Source organism: Pieris rapae, chromosome 3, assembly GCF_905147795.1.
Source record: "Pieris rapae chromosome 3, ilPieRapa1.1, whole genome shotgun sequence".
NCBI classification, from domain to species: domain Eukaryota; kingdom Metazoa; phylum Arthropoda; class Insecta; order Lepidoptera; family Pieridae; genus Pieris; species Pieris rapae.
In genome coordinates this window covers 2,573,358-2,599,684 of record NC_059511.1, presented here as the reverse complement: position 1 = coordinate 2,599,684, position 26,327 = coordinate 2,573,358, and the positions used below count along the sequence as shown (strand labels likewise).

Genomic DNA, 26,327 nt, shown 5'->3' with positions numbered 1-26,327 from the left:
TGATCTAATCCTCTCTCGACTCTACTTGAATACAAAAACAATTCATGAAATTCTAATTAAAGTGTTCTTTTATTTTAGATTGTACATGGAAGTACATTACAACTAGGTGAGACGAAATTGCTTTGCCATATTCATCCTGGCACTGACACATGTGGACACTGCGAGCCTGGACTTATTATGGAGAGTAAGTTTTTGATATATCACATCATTTAATTGTCTATTATAACTAAAAATTGAATTTTATATATGTGTAATTAAAATTATTCATATAATAAAAATACTAGAAGACATCAATCATAGGCAATATATATATTTAAATAACATAAATAACTGTCTAAAATAAATCTTACCCAAGAACTGTAAAAGGTTGCATCTGCATCTAATCTTTTAAGGATTGGATATAATATATACTAAATAAGATTTTATGTATTTATCTTTATATAAATAAAATTCTCGTGTGAGTTCCCATACTCCTCCGAAACAGTTTGACCGATTCTTATGAAATTTATTATGCATATTCAGTACGTCTGAGAATCGGCTACTATTTTTCTTTCAAGCCCATCGATAAAGGTTGTCCAGGCCAATAATTTATTTTTAAATTTTTTAGACAATTCTGTTTTGATACAGCATAGAAAAATACATACCACCCTTAATATTCACCCCTAATTTTTATTTGTTAATCATGACTTGAGATCTGAGGTATTGAGAAAAATTGTTCGAACAAACTTAAAACAATAAAACCATGTATTTAAAAAATACAAACAAATATGTTTGTTTATATAAACATAGTTGTTATTTTCAAAGCGTTTAAATATTTTTTTATTTATCAATGTTCTTTTTTTTACAGTGCAAGACAAAGAAAAGAAGGCCTATACAAGGACGTGCGGCGTGAAGAAGCAGCATGAACTTGAATTGGCGAGATTGAAGAACAAATACGCACCGAAATTGCTGGAAATCGACCAAATTTCTTACAAAGACAGAGCTCAGATGAGACGAGAGAAAGTTGGCTCGTCACACCACGCTGAAAAGACCCAGACGAGTGATATTAATACGTATGAATATTTTTTTTATTTAATTGATAATTCTTTTTTTATATATAATTGTAAACTAAAAATATAAGCAAAGATGGAATACATAATATTTACAAAAAGATTCTAAGTTTACAAATGAAAAAAAAAACAATAAAATTATTCAATACATTTAAATAAGTAATATCTAATTTGTGTATTGTGTGATGGGATGTGTATGTGGGATATGCTCACGATGCAGGTGATTTTGCGCTATGGATAGTCTTAATACTACTTTTAAGAATATCAGCAATAGTTTTCACAATGCTGTGAGACACACAACTGAGTTTTTTTGCATAGTTTGTGCTGATGTGTTATGAGATTTGTACTACACGCACAAATTAACTTGGCACCTGATTTGGCACTAATGACACTTGGTGAGGTGCCTAGTTAACTTCTGCGTGTAACAATTATTCTCATTACGGCTATGCTACATTAAATACGAGTATAGAGGGAGAGGCAGCTATTAAGGTACTAAGTACCAAAATTATTTACAAAACGAAAACTTAAAAAAATAGGTAATAGAGCAAAATATGTAGCATTATTATTTAGCATTATTATATTAACCATATTGTTTATACCAATAAATACTTTAGTATTTAAGTTGTGGTATGTTCATACCAATAAAAACTTTAGTATTTAGGTTAGATTATAATTTATGAAACACCAATTCATACGCAAATACGTAATTTTAATTTTATGATGTTTATTTTAAAAGTTAATGAATGGGCCATTTAAAATATAGTCCGAGATCCCACTGCAGGATTGGTGCGATCATCGAGTTTTTGTTTAAAACCAAATTTTTATGTTTAAATTAACGCACCAATCCTGCAGTGGGATCTCGGACCAATATTGCTAATTAAAATTCAACTTTTTGGGTTAATAATTAGAGTTGCAAGGCATAAAGTAAGTTATAAAATATCGTAAAATATTGTATGTCGATACTGTCGGATACAGCTTTCAGTAGGCAAAAAGTTATCATTATAGTTACAGACCAGAAAATGTCAGATTTTGACAGTGTTTTGAAATGTCATTGAATCTAGCATAATTCAGACACTTTTTGACGTTCATAAGTGTACTTGTTTACCTAGATGAATAAAGATATTTTGTTTGTTTGTGTGCTTTACTACTACAGCCTTATGGCAGATAGGTGGTTAAGTAATGTGACGCGGTTAATTCTTCCATAAATATTACAGAACTAGAATGTCGAATTGCTCTATTAAAACAATTGTCTATTCTACAATTAGGTCATGTAAGATTACTTTTCAATTTTCTAAAATACTGAGCCAAATGTTTTGATCCAGGTGTATAACTCCTGAGAACAAAGGCTTCAAGTTGCTTCAGAAAATGGGCTGGTCCAAGGGTGAGGGACTTGGAAAAGACAATCAGGGTGACCAGAATCCGGTAAGTGGATTTTTATATTTTCAATGATGGGTGTTAATAAATATATAAGGGATTCAGATTTTAATGTATTCATTTTTAGGTATATTTTAAATCCCATTTGAACAATAACTAAGAGTGTTTCGCGCGTTATTACAGAAGCTTTTTAATTTGGTTTGGGCGCTAATCATTTGTGTGCCAGTAACATTTTCAATGTTCATAGTCGATCTCTTTGGTTATTGAAAACTTTACTAGATACTAAGATCTACATTCGAAATAGTAGAAAAACAAATTTAAACACGTATTACTAGTCTACGTTCTTTTTCGAGAGTTAAATAACTTACTTATCATTTATTTATAAAAAATATACTTTATAATCGCTATTGATTAGTCGAATCGAAGGTAACTTGTAAATGTTATGTCTTAGCCTATCTAATATTGTCTTAATTATAACGCACTCGCGAGCCCTCTGGCATTGTCTATGGGCGGGGGGGTATTGCTTAACATCAGGTGAGCCACCTGCCCATTTGCCCCCTGTTCAATAAAAATAAATTAAGGTGGACGCTGGTTTTATTACTAAATATAATTTATGTCACTTAGAAAATAATTAACACGTAAAATAATCTGTTGACGTACACGGACATTCATAGATTGTCGTCTAGAGACTAGTGCGACGCCATCTTGTCTATAAGTGTTTTTGGCGGGTTCTTTAAAATTATGGTTGTTGTGGTTTGATTTTTAAACCCAATACGTTGACTATAAATTTGTTTAAGTTGTCTCAATAAAATAAATTGTGAAAAATTCAGGCTTTCAAGTATTGCGATATTATAATAAAGTCGTCAATCAAATTGAAATATCTGCATTAAATATCCATTACCGTTTGGATAATCTGTCTGTCTGAAGGATATATTTAGGATGTGCGCAAAAAACAGATAAGTCTTGGGACCGCTTAATTACGGTGCAATTATTTGCATCTACCGACTTGTGTATAACGACATTCTGGTTTTTTAAAACTTCGACGATGGGTTCTTAATTATTTTTATATTATCCGATATTTATTCTCTTTGGTTTAAAATTAAAAACAAGGAAATTATATACGTTCGTTGATCACGATTGCGAAGAGACATTCGTAACGTGGATTATATATTTCTATTATATAACAGCGGGCAGGAGGCTCATCAAAATTATTAAATACGTTATAGCCAAATTGGCTGTGCTGTGTGATGGTGTGACAGTGAGAGTATATAAATCTTCTGTGGATGTGCTTGTAATTAAACTCCTATATGACTTAAAAAAAATATTGTGTGCGTTTTACTGGATTCAATAATGATTTAGTTTGAATTTTTTTTTTAATTTGGAAACTTTGGATTTATGTCCTAACTACGTCGGTTAAAAAACCAAAGAAAAATTTAAAGCTAATAATAAACTCTGATAAATAACTTTCAATAGGAAAGAAATACAAATTTGATTCATATTCATTAACTATTAAGTTAACGTAACTATTAAGTACTGTAAATATTTACAAACTAGCGACCCACCCCGGCTTCGCACGGGTGCAATGATGATACTAAATACACTACAGAAAATCTGTGAACGTTGTATATAAAAATGTGGGTTATCCATAAGAGATAGACATATACCATCACGGACTTTTCTGTAGACCTTTTCAATGTGTACAATACTTAGTACATTATTTTGATAAAACTCGTAGGGTTCAGCCTGCGTTTGCAATGTAAGCGGAAAAAATTAAATTATTTACGACATCACATTAGAAACCTCAAAAATAACAGTACTTCTCCACTATTTAATGGATGTTATTATATATATAAATTCCTTCCTTCCTCTGGAATCACTCTATCTATTTAATAAAACCGCATCAAAATCCGTTGCGTAGTTTCAAAGATTTAAGCATACAAAGGGACATAGGGACAGAGAAAGTGACTTTGTTTTATACTATGTAGTGATATGAACGTCAGTCATTTATAGCCAGTTCTTAGGAGAAGGGCACAGAACGGACGAGAACTGGAAATAAATCCGTCTCTCTTAACTCGCCAAGATTTTTGTTACAAAATGTTTGTAAGCACCTGCAACCATTATATCATGCTCCTCATCACATGTCGAAGCAGATATTGTTATTAAATTAGTTCAGTCTAACTCTGGGCCTAAAATTTCATGATCATTTGTCAAATAGGCAAGTAGGTGATCAGATCAGATCAGCCTGTGCCTGAACACGCCGCCGACTTTTGGTCTGAGGTACGCTGAAGCGCACTTAAAAAGAAAGTGCATTGGTGCACAGCCGGGGATCGAACCCACGACCACAGGAATGAAAGTCGCTGTCTGAAGCCATTAGGCCAACACTGTCTATATAACTATGAGTCGTACATTTTGTATTTTCTTCTTCTATTATTTTTAATATGCATCGGAGCATTATAAAATGGATTTATGAAGTCTTTGATCATATTGATGCTTTATCGAGTTTAAGACAGACCATTAGCTGATATCATCAACTTTTTTTACTACGATTTCCTTAGTTTAGGTTTTGTTCTTTTTTAATTGTGCTGTCTGTAGGTTAACGCGGTGTTTTCATTTTTAACAATTTGCTGAGTTTATTAGACGAATATTTTTTATATGCTGATATGCAGAGTCGAAAACTTCGGAGATTTCCCCTTGTCAAAATGAAATTCTGACTTGCCGGAGTCATACTTAGTGCTACATCTCCATTTAGAATGATATGGTGAACTCTTGAGGGCTGTACCATGTTTTCGTTGTTGACGCGAGTTGAGACATAAAAAGATTGGCATGACTCTCTTGATGATTGAGCTAACAAGTGGTGTAAACAAATTATGTAGATGAAACGAAACTACAACGCGAAACCTATATCTAGCCTCTGATTTTGTTAGCTGTTTTTGATTGTCCCCGTATGGTTAAAAATATATCCACGTCAAAAATTATTGCTCACAAATTGAGAGAATACCGGGCACAGTATTTTTGTTTCAAATAAAACCAATGAGGCATTTTAATGTTGGAAATATTGAATGAGGTAATTAATATTAATGTGCGCATACACAACGTTTATCATGTTTATAGTATCTGATACCATCTAATAATATTAAATTTCATGTTTACATAGCTTGTTAATGTTTTTATTACTACCTTTATTTGGTGATTTTTATCAATTTTGCGGGTACTCCAGCCGGGTTGAAATTGTGAAAGATTAAAACGTACAAATTCTTTGTTAAATGAAAAATCCTACACCAAATTAGGATTTTTGGCAGGTATATTTTTAATGTGGTATTCATATAAAATAATGGTATCTAATATCTATAACAGATTTACATCTTTACAGTGCCATATACTTTGCTTAGCGGGCGGCTAAAATTGGTACTACCGCAATTTTAAAATGACAAACGAATTTCTTGGTACATTAAATAATTTTACTATTTAGCAACATCTATTAAAAATTCACCTAAAATGTATTAACTTCTATTCCTAACATTATTTATAACAATGCCATAGTTATAATTATCGAACTGTTCTGATTGCTAGGTATCTTACTGATCATATGATAGGTCTTGTTACCTATACAATTAATATAATATGTTTTATCAACTGATATCAGTTGTTCCTATGTTGTGTCATGTTTATTTAAGCCTAGAACAGTATTTTTTAGATACTTTCTTAAGACATTTTAATAAATGATTCAGTTAAGACTTTAAATTATTTTAATTTTTATTTACTGGCAATACTATATCCACGACAGAAACGCTCTTACCGGCTATGAAAAGTACGTATTAGTAGTAAGTATTAGACTTACTTGTAAGAGTCTAATGTCAAAAACGTGATTGATTTTGACATAAGGGAATCAAAATTCGTGAAAATCCCGCCTCTGAATCTATCCGAAGACTCGTGCACGTATATAGACATTTATTGAACCACGTCCTTTATAAAGAGGTATTTATAACTAATAAAGTAAATAATGGAATAGTTCCATGAGATTTCCTACTATCTAACTTATATAAAGCCCGGACAATTAAATATAAAAACCTGTTTTTGAGGTGCTAATTCACTATCATAATAGCAACACTAAGAAGAGTCATACGTGCAAATTAGCATGACATTTGACACATTAGTCATAGAGTTCATTCGCTCATACTTGGTATTGTAAAAACCTTATCTTAGCTGGCTTTTCTTCGGCATTTTAAGGCACATAAAAATTACACTATATCTTCATTACTGCGACACCAGGCAGTCTGATGTCGACCTCGAATCTGAATCACCTGGTGTCGACCAGGAATTAAAGTAAATCAATGTGTATAATAAAGTTTCTTCGCTGTCAGGGAAGAAAAAATAACAATATTCAAGAATAAACAGTCTGACAGATGACAGTAACAATCGATACTGAATTTTGAAGATTGTTATTTGAAGAAATTAGTGTCAATAGTTGCCCGCATATGGTGGTGGTATGAGGTGTTTTATTTTATAGCTCAGTACGTACTTCAATGAAGAATGTTTAGTCATATTTTCAGAACAAAATGGATGATTAAGATAAACTAATCTAAGGCTGTTTAGGGTTAATAAGGGCATAACTACACAACTTAGATCAAATCGCTTTGAATGCCGCATTCGCGATAGTCAACAATGTTGCATATACGAGCTAAGTAACGACCGTTATTTCTACAAATAGTTATGTCATGCAAACATCGAGTGGTAGTTTCTGAATAGATTAGACTACCCTCTTGATTTAAACAAATTGTATTTACCCTTTACGTAACCCTCTTAAACTAAAATAGTGTATGGGAAACAATGAAATGTTTATTTTTTTTGAAAAAAGAAAAAAAATTATAATGTTGCCATTATTCACGAGAACCCAAAGTAATAATGTAACAGTCCTTCTATAATACGTATTTCTTTTGAAAACGTCGATTTATTAAACATTGATCAAAGTAACGTCTGTAGCCATGGTAACCAATTATTCTATGGATTTATATCCAACTTAAAAAACTTATATATATTTATAGAATATTTCGCCACTTCACTAGTTAAACACTTTATTGACAAAACCAATCTCTTTTGACACTTCATAATTCATCGTCTAAACAGATAATGCGGTTGTCAAACTTACAGGACGTAACGAAAATATTTTTAAATTGATAATCAGTGTAGGCTTTTGGAAATCTTATAATTAAATGTATATATTCATTTGCAACAATTAATTTTAATGTGTAAGATTTGGGAAGCGTTTTATGTAAAAAAATACCTAACAGGGTTCTCAGCTGTTCCATACTACATATACACTTAATAATATATTTAACAGAAAAAGATGATTAAAGATTTTTTTTATATTATTGTTTTTTATGCTATTACAGGCAAAAACGTTTACGACGACATCGTTTAGAACCCTATATCGGTTATATTGACCAAAATCAAAGGTCCCGGACAGAATTATATTGTATTAGGACAATATAATTCGGTCCGGGATAACAAAGACATCGGCTGTTACGACTATCGATTTTATACGACCAAATAGGACCCTTAGATGTCATAACAGATTTTGACTGTATTTATATATTTTTTAAGCATTAAAAATAAATTAACTAAAAAAAATATTGAGTGTAGAAACGTATTATAATGTTTCCTTTTCATATTATGTAATAAAAATAATTCTAATAGGATCAATGCTCTATATAATCTTGATAAACATATATTATTAATCATATAATTAAAAAAAAATATTTGTAAGACAGAGAGACACCCAAGTTTTAACACTCTTCAGGGATCTATGGGAGACTCTGAAGGGGCTCAGTACAGTTAATTAACTATAGTAATATCGAAAAATCGTTAGTATATGTGTTTATCACTAGATTTCTGACTGGGAATAAATTTAAATGTTGAGAAACTTGGCCCAGACATAATATGTAACCATAATGCATCATTAAGTTACCGACTTGAGCACAATATGGGTAAATTATTCTAGAGATTAGATGGCCGAGGTATTATAATCTGAGTCCTGCGGTCGCATCAGATGCCATTCGTGTTAAATTATATTAAAAACCTTGCTGTTTTATGACGCGTGGACTAAAGATTAGTTGCTATGGTTACGATATTTCATATTAAATTTTGTATAGCTATAATGAAAAGAATTTTCGCGGGGAAAGTGGCAGGAAACAAAAGCTATGAGTGTTAGTATCCACTATAATCGATGTAAGAATATTCATAGAATAGGTACCGATTTTCTGGTAAAAGACGATATATCAGGCCGAGATTAAATATACCCGGGTAGAATGCGAGGAGATTTGTAGGAACTTATCGAGGTGGTTTTAAGTGGGTAATGATCACTCACTATCTGAACAATAATAGTGTCTGGTCTGGGTCGAGTGTCACATACCCGTACTACAATTGGGAGCAGTACTACATGGGGTATGCCCAAATGCATTTCTACCTCGGGTATAAAAAGGCGTATAATAAATATAAGCAAAACGAATCTTCCTTACTAAATGTTGAAATAATGTTAATCCAGCTATTTCATACATGAAATTACATTTTCCGTCTCGTTTTTTACCTTTTACAGCAAGTCATAACTCGAAATCTTGATCTGAACTGGCCCTTAACCCGTCTGCGGTGTCTTGTCATGCACTCTGCCGTGTCGCTTAGAGTTTGCATACTCAGCGCTATCTAATTGACACTCTGCGACGCCGACACGACAGCTACGATATTGGAAATTTTATCACAGATAGTCTTCAATGAATAGATAATAGAATGTCTATTCTTTATCGTTCTAAGTTTAAATTTATCAGTTTTCGAGATAATATGAACTTTGATGTTCCAAGTTTGAATAGTTATGACATAGACTACAACGTTTTTTTGAGTCTGTGTATTATTACAAAATTATCAGTTAATTCTTAATTAAAGATCAAAAGGCCGGCAACGGTTTGCTGATAATCCTATATATTAATCACGTTTCCATTATATTAAACCACTTTCGTCTATATTTCATGCGGTAAGAATATCAATTTCAGATGCGTCAAGGCACAATTATATTAAGATGGAAATTGAAACCGCAGCCACACAGCCACACAAATATGTTTACTTTTAAGTGTGAGATTTAGACCATATCAGATTTTAGTAATAAGAGCTTAAAACGTGACAATCTGTACGTCTTGTCTAGATTTTATATGACTATATATGTCAAACTTTATGACATAATTATTCAAATAAATACCTTTTTGTAGGCATTTCCTCCAACATAGTTCTCCCATTCTAGTGTACTAGTCAGATCGTAGTTTTTGTATTAATTTTCAATGTTATCTCAATTATTAAGAGTTAAAAAATACAGAGCTGCAGATGGGTAATACTAAAATGGACGGTTGCCTTATGATTAATACCTACATCGGTCGTCGAGGCAGAATACGAAATTCCAGCAGTATTTAAGACGGTTTTTACCGCGCACCACCACTACGTGGAACCACCTGCCCACTGTATGCTTCGCATCGCTATGGCATTTGTATAGATATTATAAGAAGTAGCACTAACAAATAGCAGCCAATTAAAAAATATTTAGTTGTGTAATAAATTAATAAATATGCCTGTAATAATAATATATTTTTATTTATTTATATGTTTAGGCTTTTTTCCCAGTCAGGTAGGCAGAGACCATGTATCTCTACTTACTCTCGCCTCATCTGCTTTCATTACATTCACCATGCACTGACTATTACTTTATACCACTTATACTTCTTAACGCTGCTAATTCCACGCCTTAATTCTCCTTTTATTATTTCGCAGCCACACCCAACATTCAGTGATTTCAACTTGTCCCCCTATATCTGACATGTCTATAAATTATAATTCTCCAAAATCGAAATAACAGCTACTTTATAATACTCGAGTGGATTTTTAATTCATATTTGAAATTACGTCTCAAACTGAGTGTACAACAAAAATTTAGGGGTTTATTTAACTCGATATATATAACTTGAAATTGGTTCTAGAAGGAACATTCTGTACGAGTTGACATCACTGTTCACAACCGTTACTTAACATTCAGTGGAATAATAATATACACATATAAATTTAAAAAAAGTAAAGAATGTATCGTACTTTTCCAGGAGAACTTCTCTACTTTGTTCTTGTTTATAGAATGTCCTGGTTCTATGAAACTTCTTTGTCGTTTTCGTTTTACTAGATGTCAGCCATTCTGAAGACAAATAATTGTTTAGTCTGGTGACTATCTAGATTCTAGGTATACCATTTGCAATGTCATTGGTATTAAATGAGTATAGTTTAACGTTGGTTAGCCAACTGTTAATAGTATTTTACTAATTTATTACTTAATTGTAACTGTAATGGCGGAGACCAAGAAAAGGTGGGCCGAGGGGCAAGTGGAATGCGGCGTAAAAAGAAGAAATATGGGAAACACCACTCACCTTTAGTCCTCAGGCACTTCACTTGTCTCCGTGGGAGAAGACCACGTATAGAATATTAAGCGGTAATTAGTACTCAGTACTCTGCGGTAGCGGAAACACAGTAATAGAAGTGAGCAAGCGTGACCTCGCGACGGCGGTAGTGGCTTCTCTCTGAGGCGCGGGCGCAAGTCTCATAGTCCCCTCCTTCCACACTTTAATATTGAAGAGAGAGAGAGAGTGGTGTTTAAGGAACGGGTGCGGTTGGGACAGAAAATGAGGACAGAGAGGACTAAGGTGATTGGATGGCGTGAACATTGCCCCCGGCCTAAAAAACCTTTAGGTTTTTTATGAAGAGAAATGATAATGAAAAGACAAAAAAATAATAGTTATAACAATGAGAAAAGAAAATTGATATTCGCGATTGGTAAAAAAGATCATAGAACTATATGAGTTTGTTTAGCGGTTTGTAAAGCGATTTTGTAAAGCGGGTTGTAAAAGATTCATAAAGCAGTTTGGAGAGCGGTGTATTAAGCGGTTGATCGAGCGGTTTTAAAGCGGTTTTATTAGCGGTTTTATAGCGGTTTTGTAAGTTGTTTTGTAAGCGGTTTTATCAGCGGTTTTAAAGCGGTTTTGTAAGTTGTTTTGTAAGCGGTTTTATTGGTTCGGTAATGGGCATAAACGCACAACAGGCCTTTTATAAATTCCCGTTGCAGTTTTGACTAAAACTACTCTACAAATTCCATCTTTTCCGGGATAAATTTCCAGTACCTTTCCTAAAGGCCAAGAAAGTGGAGAGATATTATCTGTCACTATAACTACAACTGTACCTATTGTGACAGGATTGGCTTGTGTATTCCATTTTGTTCTCGACTGTAGCAAATGGAGATATTCCAATTTCCATCGATTACTGAATGATTGTATCATACCATCCAACAACGCATATCGTTTTAAAAGTGAAACTGGTTCATCATCTACTTTCATTCTAGCGGGTATAAATTTTACTGGTGATGACATCAAGAAGTGAGCTGGAGTTAAAGCTGTGAGCTCAGATGGATCCTCACTTAAAAGTGTAAGCGGTCGAGAATTGATAACTGATTCAATTTGTGTAAGAACAGTTAACATTTCTTCATACGTTAGTAACTGTTCACCTACCACACGACGCAAATGGTTCTTAAAAGCCTTAACAAATATTTCGAAACAGCCACCAAAATGAGGACTTCGAGGAGGATTGAACTTCCACTGTATACGATTATTTGCAAGCTCAGTGGCAAATGTATCATGAAATTCAATCGAGTTTGTAAGTGTAAATATATCTGATAATGCATTTTTTGCTCCAACAAAATTCTTTGCATTATCTGAATAAAGAACAGAAATAGCGCCACGACGCGCAATAAATCGCTTGAATGCAGAAAGAAATGAACTGGTACTAAGGTCTGTAGTAAGCTCAACGTGTACAGCTCGAACCACCATACAAACAAAAATGCAAAGATAAGCCTTCATGGAGCGGACTCCACATTTTCGATAAGGAATTATTGAAATAGGACCAGCATAGTCTACAGCGGTATGGACGAAAGCTTTAGATTCGTTTACACGATAGTCTGGTAAGTCACCCATGAGCGGTATAATAGGATGAGGATTTGCTTTAAAACAAAAGTTACATTTATGTATAACTGATCGCACTATGCTGCGGCACGATAGTATCCAATAACGTTGTCGGAGAATCGCCATTAAAGTGACTGGACCAGCGTGACAGTTATGACGATGATAATAGGAAATAATTAACTCAAGTATCCTGTCCTTTCGCGGTAACAAAATAGGATGCTGCTGATCATACTGTAGATTGGCATTTTTTAATCTACCACCAACCCTTATCAACCCATCAGCATCTAGAAAGGGACATAATCTTTGAATAGAACGCGAGCAGCGGCCACTAGTTTTAAGGCTATGGATGACATCATAGAAATATACCTTTTGTAAAACCTTAAATATCTGTATTTCAGCATAACTAATATCGTCAGCAGAGATATTAGTAGATCTAGGAAGTCTTTTTAGAAAACGGTATATCCATACCACTGTACGGAGAAACAATAACCAAGAAGAAACTCGATGAGACAGTTCTAAAATTGGGTTTGGATCACTCCACACTGTAGCAGGAATAGAGACTATTTTTCTTTCTTCTTCTATATCAACAGCTGTTTCAGAGTTTAGAGATGTAATTGGCCACTCAGATGATTCCAATTCTAACCATTTTGGGCCAGTGAACCAAGTAGAATTATTTACAAATGCAGTGGGTGATAAGCCGCGAGATAGACAATCACTAGGATTCTGATCACCCGCAACATGGTGAAATTTTTCAGGTCGAATATGAGAAACTATTTTTGTAATGCGAGTAGCAACAAAGGTCTTAAAGCGGTGCGGAGATGCGGAAATCCAATGTAATGCAACCATTGAATCAGTGAAACAAAAAATGTCATTAATGACGTGGCGTTTATTGTAAGTATCTATTACCCGCTGAACTAGCGTAGACATGAGTAAACATGCGCAAAGTTCTAGTCTAGCAACGGAAATGGTTTTAAGCGGAGCAACTTTCGACTTAGCACATATTAAGCGAATAATAGGCGGAGAGTTTAAAGTGTTGTTCGTCTTTAAATAAACAGTAGCGCCGTAGGCTTTTTCACTGGCATCCGCAAAGGCAATGATGGAAATTGTAGATTTTTCCTCAACCCCCAAATGTCGTGGAACTCGTAGCTGTCGTAAACATGGAAGCTCCCGAATATAGACATGCCAATCATTAACTATAGCCGAAGGAAGTGGATCATCCCAGCCTATTTTAAGAATATGTAATTTTTGTATAATTAGTTTAGCGTAAAGTATAACTGGTGCTATTAGTCCTAGGACGTCAAATTGTCGAGCTATTAAAGACAAAATCTTACGCTTAGTCACAGGGTTATTATGGTTAATCGAAACCGCGTACATAAACTCATCAGTGATTGGAGACCATTGTAAACCAAGAACTTTTAAATTATTTTCTGAACCATCAAAATCTATTTTTCCTAATTGACGATCTGAAGACGATAATTTTTCAATAAGCTCCGACGTATTACTGGCCCATTTTACAAGTTCAAAACCCCCAGCCTTAACGAGCTCCCGAAGTTCTTCGCAAAGTCTTAACCCGACAGGTAAGGAAGGCACAGAGTAACAAACATCATCGACGTACGTGTTATTTTCAATTATAGGAATAGCGGTAGGAAAACGTACTTTTTCATCATAGCACAGCTGGCGTAAGACTCTCATTGCAAGGAAAGGGCTACAGCGTAAACCGAAACAAACACGATTAAACTGATAAACACAAAGCGGTGAAGTTGAATTAAAGCGAAACAAAATTTTTAAATATTTACGGTCACTTTCTGAAACGCAAACCTGTAAATACATTTGTTTTATGTCCGCAATAAAGGCAAATTTATACAAACGAAAGTCTAACAAAATATTAAAAAGATCGCTTTGTAGACTATCTCCTATATACAAAATATCATTTAAGGATAAACCAGAAGATGTTTTTGCACTAGCGTCCATCACCATGCGCCATCTCGTGGAGGTCTTATCCAACCTCGCAACAGCATGATGTGGAATATAATAACCTTGGTTTTTATTATCACTTTCCACTAATGAAATGTAACCCTTATTGATGTATTCTGTAATAATTGCATCATATTCCAAACGAAGTTCCTTTGATGCTGACATTTTACGCTCAAGAAAATAAAATCGTTGCTTAGCCATATCATAAGAGTTTCCTAAAACGGCTGGACTCTCTGAAAAAGGTAACTTCACTGTATAGCGACCAGTGGAATCGCGAGAAAAAGTATTGGTAAATATGCGTTCATTCTTAATAGCGTCTGGACTCAAAGGGACAGAACATTGCACCTCTTCTAAATGCCAAAACTTTTTTATTAAATTTTCTAACTGCGGTTGTTCTACTAAAGAACATAGCGAAATAGCGGTATAACTGTTATAGTTATTGGTGCAATCAGAACCCAGTAAGGGGACGTTACCGATGATAATATACCCGAATATTGTTTCGAAAGCGGTAGGAGTGCCAGGTGCGCCAGTAACACGACCCGACAACATTATATCGGCGTAATGCGGTGCACCAATAAGTATCTCTATCTCTGACGGATGAAAATAATTTTCATCCGCCAAAGTAATATTGTTTAAATGTTTCAGCGAAGACTTTTTAACTTGTGCCACCGGTAAACAGTCTGTTATTTTGTCTATAGTAAAGGCATTTAAAGGTATAGAATTATTATTAATCCGAGAAGAAAGAACGGTAGAAACTTCTCCTATTATCGGATTTGAAGCGGAACCTATACCTTTTACAAACTTATTCGAAAATTTAGTAACCTTTAAATTTAATCTTTTGCAACATTTCATGGTTATAAAAGTGCTTTGAGACGCACAATCAATTAAAACACGAACTGTATGTGGTTTACCATTTAAATCATATATATATACTTGCGCCGTACCTAATAAACATGTATTATTACTTTCGGAAATAGCCGGCCGAATATTACAAAGTGAAATATTTGAGTTATTAATCGGCTGATTGTCGCTGCGTGGAGGTAAATTAGGTGTATTATTAGCGGGAGGCCCAGCAAGCGGCGCAGTTGCATTGCTCATGCGATTCAAGTTATTAGCGTGCATGTTTTCTTGAGAAACAGTCGCATTACGACACAGCGTAGAATGATGTCTCATGCGGCAATTACGACAATTCCATGCAGACTTACACTTATTTAACATATGCGATAAACTTAAACAGTTAAAACACCCTTTATTGTTTTTGATAAAAGTGTATTTATCATCTATAGACAATTCGTTAAATGAATTACATTTATATAAATTAAAATGATCGATGCGTTTACAAAATGAACAATTAGACCGCTTCTCTGTAAGCGACACAAACGCACGCGAAGAAACCGGTTTGTTATCGAATGTGCGAGTAGTATCCAAATGCTGAGCTATTCTATTATGCTCGCGTACGAATGCAATTAAATCTTTATAACTAGGTATTGTAGGGTTGTTAATATTATGTAATTCGAAGGAACGAACTGTACTAGAATCTAATTTCTTCAATGATAAATATAGTAATATAAAATCAGCTAAATTTTCTAATTGTAATGATTCTAAACTTGATATTGCGGTGCAGTAGTTGTCAAGAAACAATTGTAAATTTTTATGTGAAGCGGTGGTAAGCGGTTTGAAGTCTAGAATCTTTTGCATATAAGCTGAACCCAAACTTCGTTTGTCATGGTATTTGTTTATAAGCGTTTGCCAAATTAAAGCATAATTTTCAGCATTTGGAATTATACCTGCACAAACAGAGAGGGCCGAATCAGATAATTTACTTATTAAATATTGAATTCGTTCGTGATCTGAAAGATCAGGATTTTCATGAATGGTACGTTTAAAGGATTCGTAAAATAACGGCCACTTAATGACATCACCGTTGAAAATCATTAATTCCAACTTTGGTAAGTGAAACGATTTGCGTTGGTGTTGGTTTGCATCAGATAAATCATTCCTACCTACAACAAATTTATTAAATTTCTCAAAAATGAATTTACAGTGACAATACATGTCTTCAAATGAATTTATGCAATTAAAATTGACAGTGTATAAGGGATTAATAGTTAATTCGATAACATTTATTTTACTCACTGTTTCACAAAACGAATCCCGAATATTATCAATTGATATCATACCCGATAAAAAAGAATTTATGTCAGCCTCCTGCGAGGTTTTCTTTGACCTATCGTACAAGTCTTGTACACGTGAAAATAAATTGTCTCGTTTTGCAATTAAAACGGCTCGATCAATTTCAAGCGAACTGTTAGCGCCTTGTTTCTCAGAAGCCGCTTTACGAGTCTCCATAATGACAAAGATATATATATATATTAAATTAAATTAAATCAAATCAAATCGCGATTTGAAACAAACTAAAATAGTATATCGCGGCTCGAAAAGGACCAAACAATGTAATGGCGGAGACCAAGAAAAGGTGGGCCGAGGGGCAAGTGGAATGCGGCGTAAAAAGAAGAAATATGGGAAACACCACTCACCTTTAGTCCTCAGGCACTTCACTTGTCTCCGTGGGAGAAGACCACGTATAGAATATTAAGCGGTAATTAGTACTCAGTACTCTGCGGTAGCGGAAACACAGTAATAGAAGTGAGCAAGCGTGACCTCGCGACGGCGGTAGTGGCTTCTCTCTGAGGCGCGGGCGCAAGTCTCATAGTCCCCTCCTTCCACACTTTAATATTGAAGAGAGAGAGAGAGTGGTGTTTAAGGAACGGGTGCGGTTGGGACAGAAAATGAGGACAGAGAGGACTAAGGTGATTGGATGGCGTGAACAGTAACAATTACTCTAAATATAGAATACGTAATTTATTTTTATTTATTTATTTATAGCCTATTATCAGAAATATAATTATAAATACATTATAACTATTGTTTTTCTTTATCTACGATAACCTATTATGTGTACCTACGGGCAAAGGCCTCCCACATTGTCCTCCATTGTTTTTTTTTAGAACAGGGGGCAAACGGGCAGGAGGCTCACCTGATGTTAAGTGATACCGCCGCCCATGGACACTCTCAATGCCATTGGTGTTTTTATTGTACACTAATCTCATCTAAGTCTTTCCAGCCATTTCCATTATTACATCGGCTCATCTTTTAAATTGCCCACCTCTTTTTCTTTTATGGCTATTTGGTTGCACTACTGTTTCAATTTTGCTCCATTTATTTTATTTATCTGCTTCTCTTATGGTATGTCCAGCACATTTCCATTTTGGTTGTTTTATTTTATATGAAACGTCAGCAAACACTGTTTTACCTCTTAAATTCTTGTTACTTTTTTTCTAGTCCATTCTTCTTTTCTTTATAATACTTCTTTCCATGGCTCTCTGGGTTACGCTTAATCTTTCACATTGTGCTTTGGTATGTACCCATGGTTGGCAGCCGTATATGAGAATTAGTAGGATTGAAAAGTTTTCTCTTGATGTGCATGCTTGTTTTACTATTTTTCATAACTTCATTTAGTGACCAATATCTATTCCATACATTTCTAATTCTGTTTATTTCCTTTGTTGTTGAATGAAAATGAAAATTTTTACGTAATATATATAAAAACCTTAAAACTTTTACTAAGGGAAAAATTTATAAATACTGTTATTATGAGAGCTTTGCTTATTTTTGCTGATATGAGGAAAGGGGGGATAGATTAATATAGTAAATCTTCTTTCGTAATACTTGATTGGCCCCAATGGCACTTCACCTTTTAGGTCTCAGATTTATCTGTTCCGGCATTATTTCTAATAGGTTGCTTGTTTTTACCTTCACTGTACGAGCAAAAACAATGACAGATCGGTGAACAGCCAGTGATCGTTCCTACGACCCCAGGATGAGAGTCGCACGTGAACAGAAATACTCGATAAATAATTGTGGATTTTACAATAGTGTCGCGAGCGTTCTGTCGCATTGTTCGCGTCATTCAAACAACTGTGAGTGTTGTGTCAACATGCGCATACTCTGGTCGCACTTTACCTTAATGTGTTTAAAATTCACAAGTACAAAGGTCCTTTTATTGGGATTACTCAAATATTGAAACTAAAACGAGAACTGTACGTAGCACTTCACTCTGTACTAACTTGGAACTCTTACTGTTTACTTAAAGGCCTGTATTCACTGTGGTAAGTGATTAGTGATTAGGAGACAACAAGTATGGACAGCGACTGATTAGTGCAGGTGATTAGTTGGCTGTGTAGTAAAGTGATTAGAAGCGTGTTCTATTTTTTGCGAGTGAACTGTGAGTAGTGACGTCGCGTGCGCCCTCCCTTCCCCCTCACTTGCAGCTAGCCTGCCAAACTATACGGCAACTGCATATACTTAACATAGCCACTAAACAGTAATTGGACACTACTTGCACTACATACCTACACTAATCATCCTCAATTACTAATCACTTGCACTCGCACAAATCAAAGTGAATACAGGCTAAATAGACAGTTTTATAGTTGCAAGAAAATATATTCAATTAGGTATTCATTACATATTCTGAAATAACTTATTTATGACAACTGTAATAGTTTCTCTTTTTAATCGGCAGCTCATGCCTGAGCATCGTTTCTACAGGTTTCGCCTCGTGCCTCTCTTATGACAGTGCTGAGGACGATGAGTCTTTTACATGAACGGTCCATCTGGTTGGTGAACGCCCAAGTGATCTTTTGCCTTCTGTGTTACCAACCAAGATTAGTTTTTCCAAGTTCGCATTGTCTCTGCGCACTGTTTGATCGAAATAAGATACAAATCGCTTTAGGCATATAAGGCATAGGTAGACAGACGCCCGAATGCAGAATTGTCTCAGAAGTGTTGTATTGGTAAGCGGATAAGGCTCTGCTGTTTTCGCATCTCGCCGAAGGCGATTGTTGGGTTTTAGTTGGTATGCACGATAGCGCGTCCCACATAACCCTTCCGCACCAAGCAGTTGCGCTGCGGTGGTGCGCAATGCATTTCCCCAAGTAAAAAAAAGGATTTATGTATTGGTCCGCTTCGCCTACTATAACAGCTTAACACTAATTCGATAGAATAGAAAGTACCTGAGACGATTATAATGTACAATGCCACCGTTGTGGATTCAGTCAATGTTAAACTTATTTACCGCAACACCGTTAAACGTGTTACACGAGTTTATATAATAGAAATTATATATACCCAATACCTATACGAATTGATTTATTAAAAAAACTTTTTTGTTGTTATCAAACAGACATGTCTGAATTCAGATGGTAAGCGATATCTTCGCCATCTGGTATTCATCAATTGATGCGCTTAGTTTGGCAATCGATGTAGGTACAGCAAGTACTTACAGACGAAAAGTTCGAATTTCAAAATCGTTTTTAAATCTAGAACTTCCAAAGTGGCGTGTTATCGTTGGAGATTTAAAATGTATCGAAACTTTTTATAATTCATTCACTTTAAATTTTTGTGTTGGCCTGACCGGTGAGGCGGTGAGTTGCTAACGGATTTGTTCCAATGCATTCACCACCACAGATGAGGAATGATGAAATGAGGAAACCGCCACACTTTCAACCTGAAAATCAAAGTCAAGCTGGTAACAGGTTGTCTTTAAAAAATAAAATGATCATAGTCAAAAAGCCAATTTCAATTCTAATTTCAAAACACATTTTTTAAATTTCGATTCTTAACAGTTACTTGTATAGTCTGCAATTGTCAACGTAATCAAAGCAAGTATTAGTTGAGTGGCCGCGTGTGCTCTTCAACTAATGAACTTAGAACCCACGTTTATTATAATTATTGTTTTTATTATGACTATACGCACTCGAGATTCACTTGAGGCCTAGACACACTTGTATGTTACATCTATTATATTTAATTGTTACATTGCGTTTTTACCGTGGATCAGATCTTCAAACTGTTTGTATATAGTGTATATTAACATTACAAACGGAGAAATTATGACCAATTTATCCTCCAGCTTTATATAAAGATTTGTATTTTTTTATTGCTTTCACATAGAGTTTAAAGGTTAAGAGAAATAAAAACTAATATTGTGCGTATGTTGGCCTTGTGGCTTCAGCGTGCGACAGGCTCTTCCTTGAGGTTGTAGGTTCGAGCCTGGCTTGCATCAAGAGTACTTTCTATATGCGCATTTAATACTCGCGGTTACGATGATGGAATCTATCGTGACTTAAGCGGCCTATCTCAGATCTTTGGATATGTCAGGCTCAGTTGGAGTGTGTCAGGCTGATCACCTACTTGTCTATGACATAAAATGATCATCGATGCAATCTTAAGAGACGAATCAAAGACCCATATAAAGTTGTAGCGACACTGAATTATTATTATTACTTTAATATAAAAAATGTACTTTAAACACTTTAATTATTTTCCTAATAAACGTTGTATAGGCACTAAACTTATTAAAGTTTTTATTCGTATGTCCAATTTAACATTCCCATACAGATGACGCGATACCATACGAGTCATAAAAAATCCTGATTCACCAGGCATTTTGATTTTATATCATAAGCTTTTTATTTAAATTTTATCTAATTTATCGCCAACTAATTGATTGGCGAAACACAATGACCTTTTCAATCGAATAAGGTTTTATTGCTAACGATAATGGTTTAAAATAATCATAACTTATGATAAGAATGTATGTGTATATTGAAAAGTATGTATAACACAAGCAAGTCATGTAAGCTTTTTATATTATATTTTAATGTAACTTCGCTACATTAAAATTACAATTATGTTTAATAAGGCATCCCTATCGCTTACAAGCGATCTCTTCCGACGTTAGTAAGGAGAGCAAAAGAAACACTAAAGATTAGGTGCATGAACCTAAATTAACAAAATTAAAATACCAATTGACAGTTATGAAACTAAATTCTTAATTTAAAAACTTAAAGCTAATGGTAAACTCATGAATCACTCGTCCAAAATACAATACAAAAATTTATTAATTACATAAGTCACGATTGAGCAGGATATGTTAAGAAGTGTTAATTAATTTCATGAACGTTACAAAGCTGGCTTTTCGTATGAGTATTACACAATTTTATAGCGGAGATAATATAACCCAACTGACTAAAACGGATCAACTAAGAGATGGAATTTCCAATTTTTATTAAAGCAGTGTATATAAGGACCTAAGTATTTAAATTTATTTTTAAGATCAGAAGCAGTTCTAGGTTTACAAAGTATTGAGTATAGATGATAGAGGAGATGAGCCGAAGTCGTATAGGGTTTTTTGTATAAGTAAAAAAATCCTTTTATACTTATTTATATGTTCTAAAACAACGTGTATGCATAAAAATATACAAGAAAATATATCATAAATTTTACACACATACACATCAATTACGAGCAAAAACAAGCAAGGGGAAAAAATTAAACAAGACACCACAAAATAAAAATTAATAATAAATAAAACTAAATTGAAAATTAAAACTCGTAATATAAAATAGGTTCTGAATTAAGTATGGGTAACCTATAAATTAAAATTTAAAAAAAATGTATATGACTCATTCAAATATTTTATTAAGTGTTTAGAAAATAAATTAGCCTTAGTTACATACGTTAGATTTGTCTCCCGATTCATGTACTGGTATTACATGTGCTGTTTTCTATTTATACAATCAATCTAGTCTAAAGCATTGTTCGGTGAACCACTCACGGAAGCTATACTAGTTATTTTTGTGTCAAGAACAATTTCGATAAAGTATATAATTTGTTAGGCTGTAAAAATAATATGACTGTTAACAAAAGGCTCGCATTAAAACGAATGCAGACGCATTTAAAAATTCATGTATTTCCAAGTTCACCTTGGCTTATATCGCAGATAAAATTTTAAACCTCGGTTACAAAAACATTTTTTCAGCGTTGAATATAATCTCTAGAGAGATGTGGGTTTCGTATGTTTAATTTCGATTATTATTTGAGTCCATTGCATTTATGCGTCTATTTAAGAAATCACTTCAATAATTAAGCAAATACCTCTGACGTTTCATCAAAAGTTATGCAGATTTTTAAGAAATTAATGAGGTGATTATTTAAGATTCAGGTAACGTAATTTATAAAAAGTAATGTAATCAAAAGTATACATTTACATAAATGTATAGGCATTTAATTAATGTTTAATTTAAAACATTGAAACAGCTTCATGACTGATTACAATGTCCACTATATGTGGAGTTTTTAAATTAGTAGAAGTTAAATTAGTAGAAAATAGTTAGAAACTTATTCATTTAAAATTGTATAAGTTTCTGGCTGATGACTTAGTACATAGAGTCGATTTATAAAGAAAACTAGATTGCCGCAAACTTCGTTTCGCCTTACTATGATTTTCTTTCACAGTCTACAAAAAAGAAAATTGGTTAGTAGATGCATTACGTATTATTGTAATTATTCCAGCCGTCTTCAAGGTTGGAGCTCTGCAAGATTCATTTTTATTTATATTGACTTCAAAGTATTTAATGTGAATGAATATATTTAAAGCCACGTCAAAAAGGTCGGAATGAAAAACTACATAAATAAATATATATATATATATATATAGTTAGAAATTAACAAATAAAATTACTAAAAATAACCAAATTAAATTACACGAAATTAACCACAAATTTAACAACAATAGTAACGTCCTATATCTAGTGCGAGCGTCGAAGAAGTGCGCCCGACCATACAGCGCGCCGTGCTTATATAGCCTGAAAACCAGTTTAGTCCAGTATACCCCACTGCTACACGTCACTTGACTTTTTACAGCTTATTCGGCCTCTCCTGACGACGGTGCGTCCTCGCCCGTGTGATGATAGGCAGGTTGGCATGTTGAAACTTGACCTGCTGATGACTCTTGTATCACGTGCGGTGGTTGTGGTGAAGGACTATCGTCATCATCTGCGCCACCTAAAAATTACATCATTTTTGTTATTATAACGTTAAATTAACATAACTTCATCGAAAGTAAGAGCGCATCCATTACTTTCGACACAACATTAGTTCATTTTTTTTTTTTTTATTTTTTTTTTACATAGCAAGAGCGTCTCCATTGCTATCAACAGTAAGAGCGACTCCATTACTGTACATCACACTAAGCAAGAGCGACTCCATTGCTTTAACAGTAAGAGCGACTCCATTACTGTACATCACACTAAGCAAGAGCGACTCCATTGCTTTTGATAGTAAGAGCGACTCCATTACTATCACACAAGACTCCCGCAGGTCTTTACCAAAATAGTTACTACCTATATGATAAGCAGTTCTAATAAAATGACAGTTTTCACAAACATTTATCAACATACATAAGTTTTGAAAAGGCAAGTAAAAATTACTTACTCTCAAAGAATGCGGCACACACATCAGGGGTCCATTCCCCGCGCCAGGGCAACATGTATTCCGCGGCAGCTTTACCATAAGAACCAGCGACTAATTTTAGTTCATATCTGTCCTGCGACAACGTCGCTAAAACCACATATGGTCCGCGCATACAGGAGTCTAGCTTACCAACAGCTTGGCACAAATGCAAAATCGCCGCCATTGAAATGCACACCCTTGCGAGTCAACCTCGCAATGCACGATGTCTTCATATCTTGACCATTGCTAATGACTCGGCATAGATACTCGATCTCCGTAGTCTGAAAGTTACATTTTTTTTTTAATTAATGAAAAAGCCTGCCTGGGTCCCTTACCCTTACCCCCATCTCTGACACATCATGTAATGTACCTAAACCCTCTTCTATTGTTTTACTAGGTAATAATACGTCATATACACAATTACAACACACAAGGGCTCTGCCTAATCTATGTAAAATCGTAACGTATTTACTCATAATGACCCTCAGGTGTTACGAATCTCGGGAGTGGTGTCGATTTTTTTATTTAATTTTATCTGGTGAAAGCCAGTAGCCATATCAAGGTAAATATAATAGGTAGCTTTACCTAGCCAAACAATATGGTCCTCAATTAACGGAAGCGGGTATTTTAACTGTCTTTGAGTTTTAAGTTTAAAGTCGACACAAAGCCTATCTGAATCGCTTTTTTTCTTTACAAATCTCTATCTCTAATTATTTATTGATTTAACACATCTTTTATGATATCTCTAACGCGTAATTTTTCATCACACGACATTTTATAAGGGCGGTAAACTATAACTAATTTAGCCTACCGCTCGACTCGGAACGCTGTCGAACAAAACAGTCCTCCGTTTTATGTCCTACCTTCTTACAAAATGTGCAAATAATTTTGATATTAGAAAACTGCCTTTTTTCTAAACTTGAATTGTTTGTAGATTGAGTCTCTGGTGCGGTTTCATACTTAGTTTTTTTTTAGGACACAAAATTTGTATATGACCAATTTCCCTACATGAAACATGAACAGTTAATATTAGACTGAAAATTATCTCGTTTTCCGAAATTATCTCGCAAATTTGGCCTTTTAACGTGATTTTGTATTATAGAGCGCGGTTCTAGGGGCTTGGAATATAATGAGAGGAATTTAACTAAGCCTTCCGATGATAAATTAGCACAAGTCGCGGCGGCGCGAACTTGTGGGTCCTTAATACCCCGAATAACTACTGCGACAATTAACTTTTCACTCATTCCTCATAACACGCAATACATGAGATAACTATCAGAGTCTGTTGTCATTACGTCGAATAAAATATTTGCTAAGTCGCTACGGAAAAAGCTATTTAAATTCTCTCAACTATGATCATTACTAAGCCACTCATTTAGCCACACTTTAGCATCCCCTTTCAAACAGTATCCAATCAGAGATACACACTCACGGTCATCCCAATAATTAGACAACCGCACAGTCTTCCTGCTCACACCATATATCGAAATATTTGAAAGACGGATCAAAATTAGAAATATAAATGGAGTTAGATCTTACCAGAATTGTGCTCAACGCACTTACTAGTTTGTCGGTCACCTGATTAAGTACCAGATCAGTGCTTGACTCGCATGCGCTGCTTGAACTTGGCACCGGAGCGTTCTCAGTACCATTGTGCGAACCGTCAGTACCAGGTGGTAACGAGTGTCACTTAAGGAAGAAAGCAGCAAATCCGATGGTGTTGCGCATGTCGGTGCAAAGGGCCGATCCCCTCGCGGTGGTGTTGCTGAGCACTGTTGTGGTGACACCACTGGTGGACATAGCTCAGTCGCTTGCGTCGGTTGACGGTTAAATATCGACTGTAACGTTTCTTCAAGCCCAGAGACGGGCACACCGTCATTTTTTTACGTGTTCACCGCCTACCCTCCATTATTTTTATTAAACGTATAACACTCGCGTTTCAAACTGACTAAAATAAAACCACGTGGGCGTTAATTTAAACTAATCAGAAATGAGAACGAATCCCACTACTGAAGTTAGAAATTAACAAATAAAATTACTAAAAATAACCAAATTAAATTACACGAAATTAACCACAAATTTAACAACAATAGTAACGTCCTATATCTAGTGCGAGCGTCGAAGAAGTGCGCCCGACCATACAGCGCGCCGTGCTTATATAGCCTGAAAACCAGTTTAGTCCAGTATACCCCACTGCTACACGTCACTTGACTTTTTACAGCTTATTATATATATATATATATATATATATATATATATATTATATATTAAACTCATAAAATACATCTATATAAATTATTAAGCGAGCTTTTAACCAATGAAAACATTTAAACTTAAGCAATTTAAATTCATATTTATGCTGAAGACACTCTAGTGAATAAATTCATATAATATTTTCTATTAAATTGCCCACACACAGATTTTATTTAAAAATATCACAATAATGTTATTGGACTTTTACGTATTATGCGTTCTTACACCTTCCTGCGTTTAAACGTGCAAATTATTGTCTCGAAGTATTCAAATTGAATTTTTACGATTGTCT

At 34.5% G+C, this 26,327-nt stretch overlaps 1 protein-coding gene across 2 annotated transcripts in view; it reads left to right on the top strand.

Annotated features, from left to right (window-relative positions):
- The window catches only part of LOC110991900 (angiogenic factor with G patch and FHA domains 1), a 42,691-nt gene that overhangs the window by 3,609 nt on the left and 12,755 nt on the right, over positions 1-26,327 (top strand). For both annotated transcript variants that reach the window (XM_022257479.2, XM_022257488.2), the window contains 3 exons: positions 79-184; positions 848-1,052; positions 2,372-2,471. In XM_022257479.2, the coding sequence (XP_022113171.2) occupies positions 79-184; positions 848-1,052; positions 2,372-2,471 (411 nt within the window). The remainder of the gene's footprint in view (positions 1-78; positions 185-847; positions 1,053-2,371; positions 2,472-26,327) is intronic.